Source organism: Salmo salar, chromosome 05 (assembly GCF_965601325.2).
Source record: "Salmo salar chromosome 05, fSalSal1, whole genome shotgun sequence".
Lineage (NCBI taxonomy): Eukaryota > Metazoa > Chordata > Actinopteri > Salmoniformes > Salmonidae > Salmo > Salmo salar.
This window is the reverse complement of record NC_138295.1, coordinates 60,006,164-60,020,402: the sequence shown is the minus strand read 5'-3', so window position 1 is coordinate 60,020,402 and position 14,239 is coordinate 60,006,164. Positions and strand designations below refer to the sequence as shown.

The window sequence follows — 14,239 nt, the reverse complement described above, 5'->3', positions numbered from 1 at the left end:
CGTACCACTGAGGCTAAAACCCTGGCAGAACCGTATAGCTACTCCACCGGCCAAGAAATGATGGCCGTTTCCACCGCTCTCCACCTCAAACACGGCTAATGAGTGATTCCATCATGCTGATCCAAGCACTTTGGAGCTCGTCTACAGGATATTAGCGCAGCCAAAGGTTATTCATAGACTATCTAACCAAAGCTGTGGACAGGAAACGCTGTAGGGGCCCCAGTGAGTGCGGGTGCACTAGCTTGTGTTAATGGCAATAGACGTCAACATGTCCACACAAGACAGGCAAGACACATACACAGTATACATCCAATAACAGCTGATTGCAAAGTATAACGCCAAATGTTGTTTTTATTATGACTGAATTAGTAGGAATTAGAAAGATTAGTCAATTAAACATCACTTCACATCCATGCTGTAACAACTGCCATGAATAATCTGTTCACAAATAGGCACAGCTAGGGAGGTAATACCATTAAAGTTCTGCTACTGCAGCATGCCTGCTATGGGTTCAGAAGCAAGGGTTTGAGTGTATTGTGAAGACAAGGCACAGTAGAGAACACTGCCAAGTTGTTTTCACGGATGGCAAAATAGCTTCCATTGTCTCTTTCACTGTAATGTAGGCCAGCCTCTGTCGTAGAGAGACAAAATGAGAGCATAGCTCAGCAGTTGCAATCTCATCAAAATCATCTCTTTGGAATTGTGGACAGTAAGGTTATTCCTATCTGGCAGTAGGGTAAGATGCATTGAGTTAAGCTATTTAACTACGAGAGAGTATTGAGTAAAATTTGGTCATAAGCTATGGTAGGGGTTAGTCACTTATAATAAAATGCATATACAGTTCATTAAATACTCTGCAAACACTGGACTATTGTAACACTGCCTCCAATTAGCAATACATTCAGATTTCTATACAGTGAATCTAACTGCCACCAAAGCTACTTGCTATACACAGTGCATAGTATTATGTAATGGGTAGGACAAACTGCATGGCGTATTCACAAAACCTCATCACCATTTACCATCATTTCCCACACGTCCTCTTTGAGTCGGTCAATTCAGAATTTAGAATAACCCTTTAGGTTGATTACATAATGATCACTATTTGTCTGACTTGTTGCACCTCTATCAGCATCACACTGAATGTACGCACAGGGCCACGTTCTTGTGCCTCTCCCAGTAGTGACAGTCCTCAGGGAAGCTCCAGGTGGCCTCGCTCTCCATGTGGTGACTGACAGCATGCACCACGAACCCTGCCAGCTGCTTCTCCAGGACCTCCACCACGGCCTGGGCACCGCCCTTCTTCCCTGGCCCCTCCATCAGTTGACAGATGCAGTCGCGGGGCACCGGTTGGGGACTGGTGCTGTAGGAAACCACCAGGTTGGTATCATTCACCTGCAGCACTACTAGTGGTTAGAGCATTGGGCTAGGAACTGAAAGATTGCAAGTTCAAATCCCCGAGCTGACAAGGTACAAATCTGTCGTTCTGCCCCTGAACGGGCAGTTAACCCACTGTTCCTAGGCCGTCATTGAAAATAAGAATTTGTTCTTAACTGACTTTCCTAGCTAAATAAAGTTAAAAAGAATATTAAAAAAATAAAGAAAGTTCTGACCGGCCATGTGTTGGAAGTGATCCCTGGCACACCAGTTCCAACAGCTGCTGCCAGAGTGGTTGACCACTCGGACTGACCAGCTCACCCAGTCGTACTTCCTGAGCCGTGTCCTGAAGATTCCGTTTGTATTTTTCCTGGAGAAGACGCTGGGCGTCAAGGTAGGCCTGTTCAGGGAAGGCTGCTACGCAGGCCTCGATGCATGCCTTCATCTTTAATTCCATTTCCTCGATTTTGCTTCTGCAGTTGCGGATGGTTTCCTCACATGGGCCCTTGGTCAGGGCACAGTGGCCCAGCAGGGCAATCAGGCCCAGTCAGAAGATCTCCTTCATACCTGAGACAGATGAAGAACCAACCACTCAGTTGTTATGAATAACAATAAAAGTAATCATCCTATTTACCATAATAGCAAGTTAATTAACAGTTCAAATTCATGCCACAAGTGTTCTCAAACTAAAACACTCAACAAATGCCATGCTCCCCAGGTGGGTAAAGGCCCATTAAGCATGTTTAAGAACACTTTACCTCTCCACCACCTCCAAGATGGACTCCACAAAGCTGTTGGTGCCCATCAGAGCATCATACAGCACATACAGGTTCTTCTCCCCTTCGGTCATGGAGAAGTGCTCCAGAAACAGCCTCCTCTTGACTTCCTGAAACTGTAGCTTGGCCTCCAGAATGCCCATATATTTCCAGAACTGGTTCCTGATGTTCTCCTCCACCGAGAAGTACTGGGAATCCAGCCTGCCCTTCTTAATCTCACAATCAATGTCCTCCAGCTGGGTGGACAGTATGTCCAACTTGTTCCTCACGGCCAGGAACTGCTCTTTGACATAGAAGACCTCTTTGCTCTGCACGTTGTCCAGGACTAGTCGTAGAACAGGGCCGGCTGCCACACAGAGAGGGAAGAGCTCCCCTACTGCGCTGGCCAACACCTCAGCCCCTCGCTCAAAACTCTCCATCACAGCCTCGATGGCCTCTGTCTTCTGGGCCACCACCTTCTCCAGAGGACTTGCCATGCTCTGGAGGGAGAATCAATAGGAAAGTTAAACTATGTGTCAACTCTTGTTTAGGTTTGCCGGTCTTCAAAAAGCATGCTCAAAAGCAGGACGGAAAAGCTGCATATTGCTCTCAAATAAAGTGGTTGAATGCCCTATAATAACAATTGACATTCAACCCCTTATGGGGGTGCAGTCTGAGAGTTTTCCCTGCAGAGTAACACAGATAAATTATAAATTCAGATATCGCTATTGGACATTTACAAATAGGATTGATAACCTTGTTAAAGACCAAAACACACATTTATGGGCCACATCACTATTACATCTTAAAGGGGCAATCAGCAGTTCCTACATACATTTTTTTGTACTAAATTAATGATATGTACACATTGATTCTTAAAGAATATAACTTATAAATGCCTCATAAGCTAAGTTCAACTGTTGTACACCATCAGAACCTAAAAAATAAGCTTGTTTTACTTCAATGTTTTCAACAAAGTAAATGAAACGAACACTATAAAGCCTCAAAACATGTTTAAAATGATAATGATTGTATCATGGATGGTCAGTCCTTGCATCCATAGCTCGGTTTATGATTATATTATTTTTATGTTACGTTTCTCTAGCCCCATATCTAGCCCCATATCTCAGCTTTTTACCAAAACAGCTATGGGGAGTGTGCTTTGTTGTAGTTTCTACTGCTGATCTTCCCTTTAATGATTGACAGTCAGTAAAAAGAAATACATAGAATGTCATAATTAAATCAATAAAGTGCTCTAGACAGGCAGCAAGTGTAATCACTGGCCATGAATGTCACTATGCCACTATTTATAGACACGTTTTATAGACACGTTGTACACAAGAGCTACATTTTTATATGTCTGATATTGTCAAGGTCACTGGTAAAAATCTGTATAATATTGAATGAGATGCAACATTTGCATGTAAAACAAATGACAATCTAAAGCCAAAAGGGATGATACATTTATCATGTCATAAAATGACTGAAATAGACAGAGGTGTGAGCAGCCCTTCACTGGGTCTGTTTATGCCTCATTTGGTTTCTGAAACGACCAAACTCAAGCAATATATATATAAAAAGATCAAATTTCATCCCTTGTCTGCAACCTCTAATAGGCTAAATTATTACACCACAATCCGTAGAGGATGGACCGTCATACAGACACTGCATTTTCAAGTACATGATGTCCAATTAACCAAGCCTTAATAAATAAACACCAATTAGATGTGTTTTATTGGAATATTTTGGATTATATTTTTACCAACCGTTGTAATTTCCAATGTTTGAAAAAATATATATATTAACAATTTATAGCAAATTTTGACACTGACTTTATTTTACTTTTACATTTGCATTACTCCAACTGTAATTAATAACTATTGCAGTTGGGTAGGTAGAATAATACAATAATTCAGTGTTTTCACTCATGCCCATGTATGATGGAGACGCACTGTATGGGTACATTTACGCACACATTTAGCTAAGTCTCATGAGTAACACTGGGCACACCTTGCAGTCCTTACCCCTGTCTTGTTGTTCGAGAAACCCATTCCTCTCTTACAACAGCACAGAATTTCTTTACCTGGTAGTGGCTCGACTTGTCCTTCACGCCCGATCAGCCCCAACAGCTGCAGTTAAGATTTTCTTCTCACGTTTTCTCAAATTTGACCACAGCTCTCTCTTCGCTGTGATGTTGAGGAGAGGTCCGGAAAGAGAGGAGGAATCACGGCCACACATTTAATATCTGCAGTTTGGCATGTGGAGAGAGAGAGCGAGAGCGAGAGAGAGAGAGCGTGAGAGAGAAAGAGAGAGAGAGAGACAGAGAGAGAGAGACAGAGAGAGAGAGAGAGAGAGAGAGAGAGAGAGAGAGAGGGAGAGATGCACTACCCATATTTATTTTCATTTATTTTCCTATTTATACTTTAACTATTTGCACATCGTTACAACACTGTATATAGCCATAATATGACATTTGATATGGCTCTATTACTTTGGATCTTTTGTGAGAGTAATGTTAACTGTTCATTTTATTTTGTTTATTTCACTTTAGCTTATTATCTATTTCACTTGATTTGTTAATGTACAATAAAACCCATTGAATTTAATTTAATTTAATTGAGAGCGAGAGAGAGAGAGGGAGAGGGAGAGGGAGAGAGAGAGAGAGAGAGAGGAGCGCACGCTGTGCGGTGGAATATTTTTGGATTCCCTCTCCCCTGTCTCAACCATCAGTGCTTACATGAAGAGGATTTTGGTAAGATCCTATGAGAGAGGGAAAGATGGATGTGACTGTGACTGTAATTTTCACTGATTTTCGGGCACAGGCATTTGGCTGAAGATCTTGGAAGAGACTATTTGTCAATGGTGTGCGTACTGGGAGCGGAGTCAGGTGCAGGAGAGCAGAGAGTTGTGAACAGGCGCACACTTTATTGAGGCAGGAGAAACCAACAGACGGACGCCACTGCGTCAAAACCTCCAGCCAATACGCAAAAGTGCAAACGCGCAAACAGTAATTATGTTCAAACAAATAAACATACATCGTGAATAAAACACGGAACAAACGAACACCAGTCTATCGCGTCAAAATTGACACGTAACACAAAACAATTTCACACAAAGACATGAGGGGGAACAGAGGAATAAATACATGTAGTGTGATTGGGGAATGAAAACCAGGTGTGCAGGGAACAAGACAAAACAAATGGATAAATGAAAAATGGAGCGGCGATGGCTAGAAAGCCGGTGACGTCGACCGCCGAATGCCGCCCGAACAAGGAGAGGAGCCGACTTCGGCGGAAGTCGTGACACTATTGCACACTTTGTGTGAAAGAGTCAACTCTTGAAAATGGGTGCCTGGATGTGCACACATTGTGTATTCTGAAATAATTTTGTAAAAACTCGGCAAGTACAACACGTTTGTGTAAATGTGTGATAGTGTAACATGTTTTAGCGGTGAAGACATTGATCAATGGGTGAGACGTCGATACCTTTTACCGTGCACATCTCCCCTACAGGGAAAGCTTTTATCTGCTACCTATAGCACATACATTATTTTCTAGCCTAGACCTTTTGTACAACCAGCATTGTACAAAATAAATTAAAAAATGAATTGAAAAAACATCCTTGTGTCTAAAACTATTAATTGCATCATTTTTAATATCTCTCTCTCTCTCTCTCTCTCTCTCTCTCTCTCTCTCTCTCTCTCGCTACTCCCCATCCCCGCATGATGAGAGACCATTACGCAAATCATTATTTATAAATCCTCATAATCTGATTATAGATTTGGTGAATGAACAATTACACCTTTTTTTATTAATTTAAATGTTATGAAACCGATTACACAAATCAATAGAATTTAATGGCATTTATTTGCAGTTTAGTAAAACAAATATCCTATTTTTCGATGTCTTTGAAGCATGCAGCGGCCAGTCTCAAAAGATGACTTCTGACTGTTACATAAAGGTGTGGGATCTGCACATATAGGCCAATGTCATATTAAATAAGTGCTTCCAACACGTTATGAAGTTATGCAGGTAAGACAATATCCTATTTCTCAGACAGTTGGCCTACTTGTCTTAATACATCTCAGTTTTGGTCCACCGACTCAGGGGAGGGGAGTGTGGGGGGAAACCTGTTTTTCTGGCTGGCATGGGGACATACCACAGACGAGTAGCCTATATCTGTGTGCGCTGTCTAGATGTATCTTCTTTAACAGTGCAGTGGCCTAAAAACAAAAGCAGACGTTTAAGTAAGCCTACTCTCATAGTAACATATTTGACCAAATAATGTATTTTTCATTTAGGCCACCATGAGGCTTATCAAAACGGCCCATAGACCTATACATTGAATTCCTAATACAGTGAGGTAAACATAATGCCATCTGGTGGAAATACACTCTTAGAAAAAAGGGTTCCAAAAGGATTCTGCAGTTGTCCCCATGGGAGAACCCTTTTTGGTTCCATGTGGCACCCTCTGTAGAAACGGTTTTACCTGGAAAAAAGTGTTCTTCAAACGGTTATCCTACTGTATGGGGACAGCCAAAGATTCTAGATAGCACCTTTTTTTTTTTAAAGTGTAGGCACAGCATCTTTACAGTATTACATTCACTTATATGGCATCATGTGTGGGTGCCTACAGTAGCAGTGTTAGCAAATGTTTACTTATCAGGATTCCACGTCTATTCTGACACCTACTGGTATGAAATAATACCACGGCAGGGGTCTCCAACCCTGTTCCTGGAGAGCTACCCTCCTGTAGGTTTTCCGCCAATCCCAGTTGTAACTAATCTGGTTCAGCTTATCAACCAGCTAATTATTAGAATCAGGTGTGCTAGATTAGGGTTGGAGTGAAAACCTGCTGGTAGGTAGCTCTCCAGGTACAGAGATGGAGAGCCATGTACTACAGCCACTACCTGATTGGCTTTTTGCAACACATGGACCCAATCCCAAAAGGACCCCTAGACCCTATAACCTATGCACTTGTGGAGATCTGATCATATTAGACATCAATATGGTAATAGCTCCACCTTGCCCTCTGATAGGCTAAGTGGAAGTTTCACCATATTGCTTATACGAATCAAATCATCTCAGATCCTCGCAAGTGCATGAGGTCTAGGGGTCCATTTGGGAAATATGAAAGGAGCAAAGCCCAGGTAAAAATTTAGATGAAAACCTGCCTCAGCCTTCTGAAAACCTAACCCTGGGTGGGATACAGTTTTATTTTTCAGAGAGACAATTACACACATTTTAATTCCAAATGCACAGCAGAATGGCTAGCCAAGAGGTGCTGCTGAGTGGTCTAGTCTCAGTCTCAGAACTTGAGCAATTTTGATAAAAACAATGGATATATGTTGCCCTAAGAGTTGTGCAAAGTTGGTGGAATGTTATACCAAATGATTCACAGCTGTAATGGCTGCCAAAGGTGCTTCCACCAAGTATTAACTAAGGGGGGTAGAGACTTATCCAATTATGATATTTCAGTTATTTTGTATTAGTATAGAAACATTTCATTAACCTTCTTTCACTTTGAAAATGTGGAGTAGGTTGTGTAGATCTGTAGAAAAAAAATCAGGTGTGTTTCTAGATACGAAAGAAATACCTTTTTAGATTTAATTTTAAGGCAGCAAAATGTGACCTTCCTATTGCATGTTTCAAAAATTGGTAAATTATATTATTTTATACTAATACAATTGCTCAGAGAAAGAGATTTTGTTGAACAAGTCTCAAAAGATAGGGAAAGAAATATTGGTATTATTTCAATACTCTAGCAGCCTCCCTTTGTGAGGATAACTACACTGATCATTTTTCTAATGATATTATTGATTGTATAGTCTTTTTTTAATCAAGGGTACAAATATGTATTGCCCCTCATCCTCATTTTGAGATAAACCAAGTTAAAATGATGATACTATTGTGAATTCCTCAAGATATTTTAATGCATAAAATCAACCTAATACAAGTGATATTTAACTTTCAATCTTTATTGATAATGCTGCATAGTACAACCAGGCAACAAAGAACAACATAACAAAAAACAGGCTATGAAGTTTAGATGAGGAGCATATATTTTTCAGAAAGCCCTAAAGAGGTAAATATATTCCCATCTATTCATTTTAACAGTACAGAATTATAACTATTTAACAGTCATACATCTCGGTTGTAACAATATGAAAGACAGGGACTGGTACCACAGAATAGCCATTCCATTGAATATAGGGTCATGAAACATAGATATGGAGAGCTCTCTTGGATCTGTGAGCATAGCAATGGCATCATTAACACTGGAAATCTGAGTAGTGGGGTTAATAGCACAGAAGAGATCAAATCAAACAGCAGTGCTTTAGAGCACAAGAACAAATTAAGTAAAGAACAGAAAACATAACTATGTGAACCCTTTCTTAGGCAAGACACAGTAGGGGACACGGAACGTGGACCACAGTGTAAGATGAAACAATATTGGTTAGTCAGAAGCAAATAATGATCAAAATCAAAACTACTATGGCAAATTAAGATATATAAAATCCCCAAAACATCTAGAAAACACGCCCATAATGTCTTTTAGAGTGATTCTTTTGTCTCTTACGTTACTTTTGGTGTAAATTGTTTCAAAATATGTCAAATATATAATAGATTACGTAAAAGAAAGATATGTGCCGAGCAAAGACAATTCCCCAGAAATTGAATTATTTTGTTATAAGAAACACAAATAATTGTTATAATACTTAATCTCTGAGATACAATAAAACACTTAAGAGATACATTCATAGATAACTTTGGATATTTGTTTTAAGTACAATTTTGGTTAAATTAGATTTTACAGTTGTCACGTCCTGACCAGTATAAGGGTTATTTGTTATTGTAGTTTGGTCAGGACGTGGCAGAGGGTATTTGTTTTATGTGGTTGGGGTGGTGGTTTATTTAGTAGGGCGTTTGATTTATTATTTCCGGGTTTTGGTTTATGTTCTATGTTTTGTACTTCTATGTTCTTTCTGGGTTGGTGTATTTCTGTGTAGGTTAATGGGGGGTTGGACTCTCAATTGGAGGCAGGTGCTTTCTCGTTGCCTCTGATTGAGAGTCCTATATATGGGTAATTGTTTGGTGTAGTGTTTGTGGGAGATTGTTTCTTGTTTTGCGTGTGTGAGCCTGACAAGACTGTTTTGTTGTTCGTGAGTTCTTCGTTTAGTTATCTTGGTGTTATCTTGATTTAAAATAAATACAAGATGAGCATCCACATTCCTGCTGCGTTCTGGTCCTCCATTCCCGATGACAACCGTTACAGAATCTCCCACCACAAATGGACCAAGCAGCGGAGTAAGGAGCAAGGGGAATTCGATATGGACTGGCGGGAGAAATGGACCTGGGAGGAAATTCTGGACGGGGCTGGACCTTGGCACCAGGCTGGGGAATACCGTCGCCCACGGGAGGAAATCGAGGCAGCCAAGGCGGAGAGGCGGAGGTACGAGGCCTTGTACGCGCTGAGGGAGAAGCACGAGAGGCACCCCCAATAATTTTTTTTTGGGGGGCACACGGGTAGTTTGGCTGGGCCAAGGATGAGCCATAAGCCAGCTACCCGTGTTTATATGGAGGACCGTATGGAGTGGAGGGTTCCGTGTTTTGTTGAAGAGCGCACAATCTCGCCCATACGCACGCACAGTCCGGTGCGAATTATTCCAAGCCTTCGCAGATGCCGTGCTAGAGTGGGCATCCAGCCTGGTAGGAGGATGCCTGCGCAGCACGTCTGGTCGCCGGTACGCCTCCTAGGACCAGGCTACCCTACTCCCGCTCTACGCACGGCAACCATCAGGCCCCTGCACAGCCCAGTTCGCCCTGTACCAGCACTCCGCTCGTACAGGCTACTAGTTCCATCCAGCCAGGACGGGTTGTGCTGGAGGTGAGATCAAGACCGCCTGTGCGCCTCCATGGCCCGGTGTTTCCAGTTCCTGTCTCTCGTGCTGACCCGGAAGTGCGAAACCCCAGTCTGGCAGGTCCAGTACCAGCACCACGCAGCAGACTTCCAGTGCGTCAACCCAGTCCGACTCGGCCTGTTCCCGCTCCCCGCACTATCCCTGAGGTGCGTGTTCTCAGGCTGATACCTCCAGTACCAGCATCAGGCTTCTAGTGCGTCAACCCAGTCCGACTCGGCCTGTTCCCGCTCCCCGCACTAGCCCTGAGGTGCGTGTCCCCAGACTGGCACATCCAGTACCAGTACCACGCATCAGGCTTCCAGTGCGTCAGCCCAGCCTCGAGAGTTCGGCAACGGTGTGCAGTCCAGAGTATCCGGCAACGGTGTGCAGTCCAGAGTATCCGGCAACGGTGTGCAGTCCAGAGTATCCGGCAACGGTGTGCAGTCCAGAGTATCCGGCAACGGTGTGCAGTCCAGAGTATCCGGCAACGGTGTGCAGTCCAGAGTATCCGACAACGGTGTCTAGTCCGGAACCGAGGGAGTCTATCAGCAACCCGGAACTAAGTAAGTCAGTTGACGATCCGGAACTAAAAATGATTAACTATGTATTTAATGAGTCTGCCTACAGTGTGGAAAGGAAGAGGTCTGCCTACGATCCGGAACAAGGGGAGTCTGCCTACGGCCCGAAACTAATCAAGTCTGTCTGCATTCTGGAGGACAGTAGGCCGGAGCCAGAACCACCTCCTGTATAGGTGGGTTGGGGAGGGGGGGTGTAGCACAAGTGCCGTCGGTGACGGCAGCCACCCTCCCTTCCCTCCCTTTAGTTTAGGGGGATTTTTTATTTTATTTTTTTATTTATGAGGTGCATCCGGGGTCTGCACCTTTGAGGGGGGGGGGGGGTACTGTCACGTCCTGACCAGTATAAGGGTTATTTGTTATTGTAGTTTGGTCAGGACGTGGCAGAGGGTATTTGTTTTGTGGTTCGGGGTGGTGGTTTATTTAGTAGGGCGTTTGATTTATTATTTCCAGGTTTTGGTTTATGTTCTATGTTTTGTACTTCTATGTTCTTTCTGGGTTGGTGTATTTCTGTGTAGGTTCATGGGGGGTTGGACTCTCAATTGGAGGCAGGTGCTTTCTCGTTGCCTCTGATTGAGAGTCCTATATATGGGTAATTGTTTGGTGTAGTGTTTGTGGGAGATTGTTTCTTGTTTTGCGTGTGTGAGCCTGACAAGACTGTTTTGTTGTTCGTGAGTTCTTCGTTTAGTTTGCGTGTGTGAGCCTGACAAGACTGTTTTGTTCGAGTTCTTCGTTTAGTTATCTTGATTTAAAATAAATACAAGGTGAGCATCCACATTCCTGCTGCGTTCTGGTCCTCCATTCCCGACGACAACCGTTACAACAGTGTATTATTTATCAATACATTTTTTATCCTATTTCCACTCAAATTGTAAATAATAGTTCATTTAGGTGCAGATATTTAGTTACAAATTACCTACAGTAATAAGTAAAGGAATACCCTTCTAATTAACCCACTATTGAGTCAAGTTTTTTGGTATTTAGGTAATTGGCCTGCTCTGTTAATATTTGCAGCTATATAGATAGAGATTTTTTCTTTTACTGAAAGTGCAAGTTTAAATCTTGCATGGAGTGCATATCTGTTCAAACAGATACCCATTATGGTGAATCTTACGCATAGCCGCAAGAAGTAGTTGTGTTGATGGTGCTGCAGCAACTCCTGAAAAATAGAATGAAAAAAATATAGAAATAATATATACACTGCTCAAAAAAAATAAAGGGAACACCTAAACAACACAATGTAACTCCAAGTCAATCACACTTCTGTGAAATCAAACTGTCCACTTAGGAAGCAACACTGATTGTCAATACATTTCACATGCTGTTGTGCAAATGGAATAGACAACAGGTGTAAATTATAGGCAATTAGCAAGACACCCCCAATAAAGGAGTGGTTCTGCAGGTGGGGACCACAGACCACTTCTCAGTTCCTATGCTTCCTGGCTGATGTTTTGGTCACTTTTGAATGCTGGCGGTGCTTTCACTCTAGTGGTAGCATGAGATGGAGTCTACAACCCACACAAGTGGCTCAGGTAGTGCAGCTAATACAGGATGGCACATCAATGCGAGCTGTGGCAAGAAGGTTTGCTGTGTCTGTTAGCGTAGTGTCCAGAGCATGGAGGCGCTACCAGGAGACAGGCCAGTACATCAGGAGACGTGGAGGAGGCCGTAGGAGGGCAACAACCCAGCAGCAGGACCGCTACCTCCGCCTTTGTGCAAGGAGGAGCAGGAGGAGCACTGCCAGAGCCCTGCAAAATGACCTCCAGCAGGCCACAAATGTGCATGTGTTTGCTCAAACGGTCAGAAACAGACTCCATGAGGGCCCGACGTCCACAGGTGGGGGTTGTGCTTACAGCCCAACACCGTGCAGGACGTTTGGCATTTGCCAGAGAACACCAAGATTGGCAAATTCGCCACTGGCGCCCTGTGCTCTTCACAGATGAAAGCAGGTTCACACTGAGCACGTGACAGACGTGACAGTCTGGAGACGCCGTGGAGAACGTTCTGCTGCCTGCAACATCCTCCAGCATGACCGGTTTGGCGGTGGGTCAGTCATGGTGTGGGGTGGCATTTCTTTGGGGGGCCGCACAGCCCTCCATGTGCTCGCCAGAGGTAGCCTGACTGCCATTAGGTACCGAGATGAGATACTTAGACCCCTTGTGAGACCATATGCTGGTGCGGTTGGCCCTGGGTTCCTCCTAATGCAAGACAATGCTAGACCTCATGTGGCTGGAGTGTGTCAGCAGTTCCTGCAAGAGGAAGGCATTGATGCTATGGACTGGCCCGCCCGTTCCCCAGACCTGAATCCAATTGAGCACATCTGGGACATCATGTCTCGCTCCATCCACCAATGCCACGTTGCACCACAGACTGTCCAGGAGTTGGCGGATGCTTTAGTCCAGGTCTGGGAGGAGATCCCTCAGGAGACCATCCGCCACCTCATCAGGAGCATGCCCAGGCATTGTAGGGAGGTTATACAGGCACGTGGAGGCCACACACACTACTGAGCCTCATTTTGACTTGTTTTAAGGACATTACATCAAAGTTGGATCAGCCCGTAGTGTGGTTTTCCACTTTGATTTTGAGTGTGACTCCAAATCCAGACCTCCATGGGTTGATAAATTGGATTTCCATTGATTATTTTTGTGTGATTTTGTTGTCAGTACATTCAACTATGTAAAGAAAAAAGAATTTAATAAGATTATTTCATTCATTCAGATCTAGGATGTGTTGTTTAAGTGTTCCCTTTATTTTTTTGAGCAGTATATATATTTTTCTGACAAAAGTAGTGGACAGGGCTGTGTATAGTGCTGTATTAGCTGACACAGTGCTGTAATAGTGCTGTATTAGCTGACAGATATAGCGTGGACAAAAATATTTGTTCTGCACCCTCCTTCAAAAAAAGTAAATATAAAAATTAAATAGAAGACAGCACCCCCAAACTATGATCTTACATTCGTGCAACAGAATGAGCATGTTCTCTCTGTCTCCCTCTAAAAACTCAGTCTTATTGGCTAGGCCTGGCTCCCCAGTGCGTGGGACTGGCTCCCAAGTGGGTGGGCCCATGCCCACCAACTGGAGAGCCAGACCCAGTCAATCAGACTGAGTTTTCCCCCACAAAAGGACTTTATTACAGACAGAAATACTCCTCAGTTTCACCAGCTGTCCAGGTGGCTGGTCTCAGACAATGAAAAAGATGCTGGATGTGGATGTCCTGGGCTGCCTTTGTTACACATGGTCTGCAGTTGTGAGGCCGGTTGGATGTACTGCCAAATTCTCTAAAACGATGTTGCAGGCGGCTTATGCTAGAGAAATGAACATTAAATTCTCTGGCAACAGCTCTGGTGGGCATTCCTGCAGTCAGCATGCCAATTGCACACTCCTTCAAAACATGAGACATCTAAGGCCTTGTGTTGTGTGACAAAACTTCACATTTTAGAGTGGCCTTTTATTGTCCCCAGCAGAAGGTGCTATGCCACACCTGACAGGTGGGTGGATAATTTGGGCAAAGGAGAAATGCTCACTAACAGGGATGTAAACAAATTCGTGCACAGAATTGAAGTGAAATAAGCTTTTTGTGCATATGGAAATGTCTACTCATGAGAAATGTGACCAAAACTTTATAAATAAAC

General features: G+C 43.3%; 1 protein-coding gene across 1 annotated transcript; it reads right to left on the bottom strand.

The window, feature by feature from the left end:
- Positions 1–333: 333 nt before the first annotated feature.
- Positions 334–4,417, bottom strand: LOC106605300 (protein rapunzel). Its single transcript, XM_082975325.1, has 3 exons — positions 4,216–4,417; positions 2,136–2,632; positions 334–1,944 (listed from the first exon to the last, which is right to left on the bottom strand). Exons 2-3 carry the CDS (start codon positions 2,627–2,629, stop codon positions 1,872–1,874), a joined length of 567 nt encoding a protein of 188 aa, XP_082831451.1. The 5' UTR covers positions 2,630–2,632; positions 4,216–4,417; the 3' UTR covers positions 334–1,871.
- Between the last annotated feature and the right edge of the window lie 9,822 nt (positions 4,418–14,239).

Bases quoted from the DNA above. Each gene is read 5' to 3' on its own strand.
- LOC106605300 (XM_082975325.1), bottom strand. From the start codon at position 2,629: ATGGCAAGTCCTCTGGAGAAGGTGGTGGCCCAGAAGACAGAGGCCATC. The intron at 1,945-2,135 runs GTAAAGTGTTCT...CATCTGTCTCAG, and splicing joins ATCTTGGAGGTGGTGGAGAG to GTATGAAGGAGATCTTCTGA.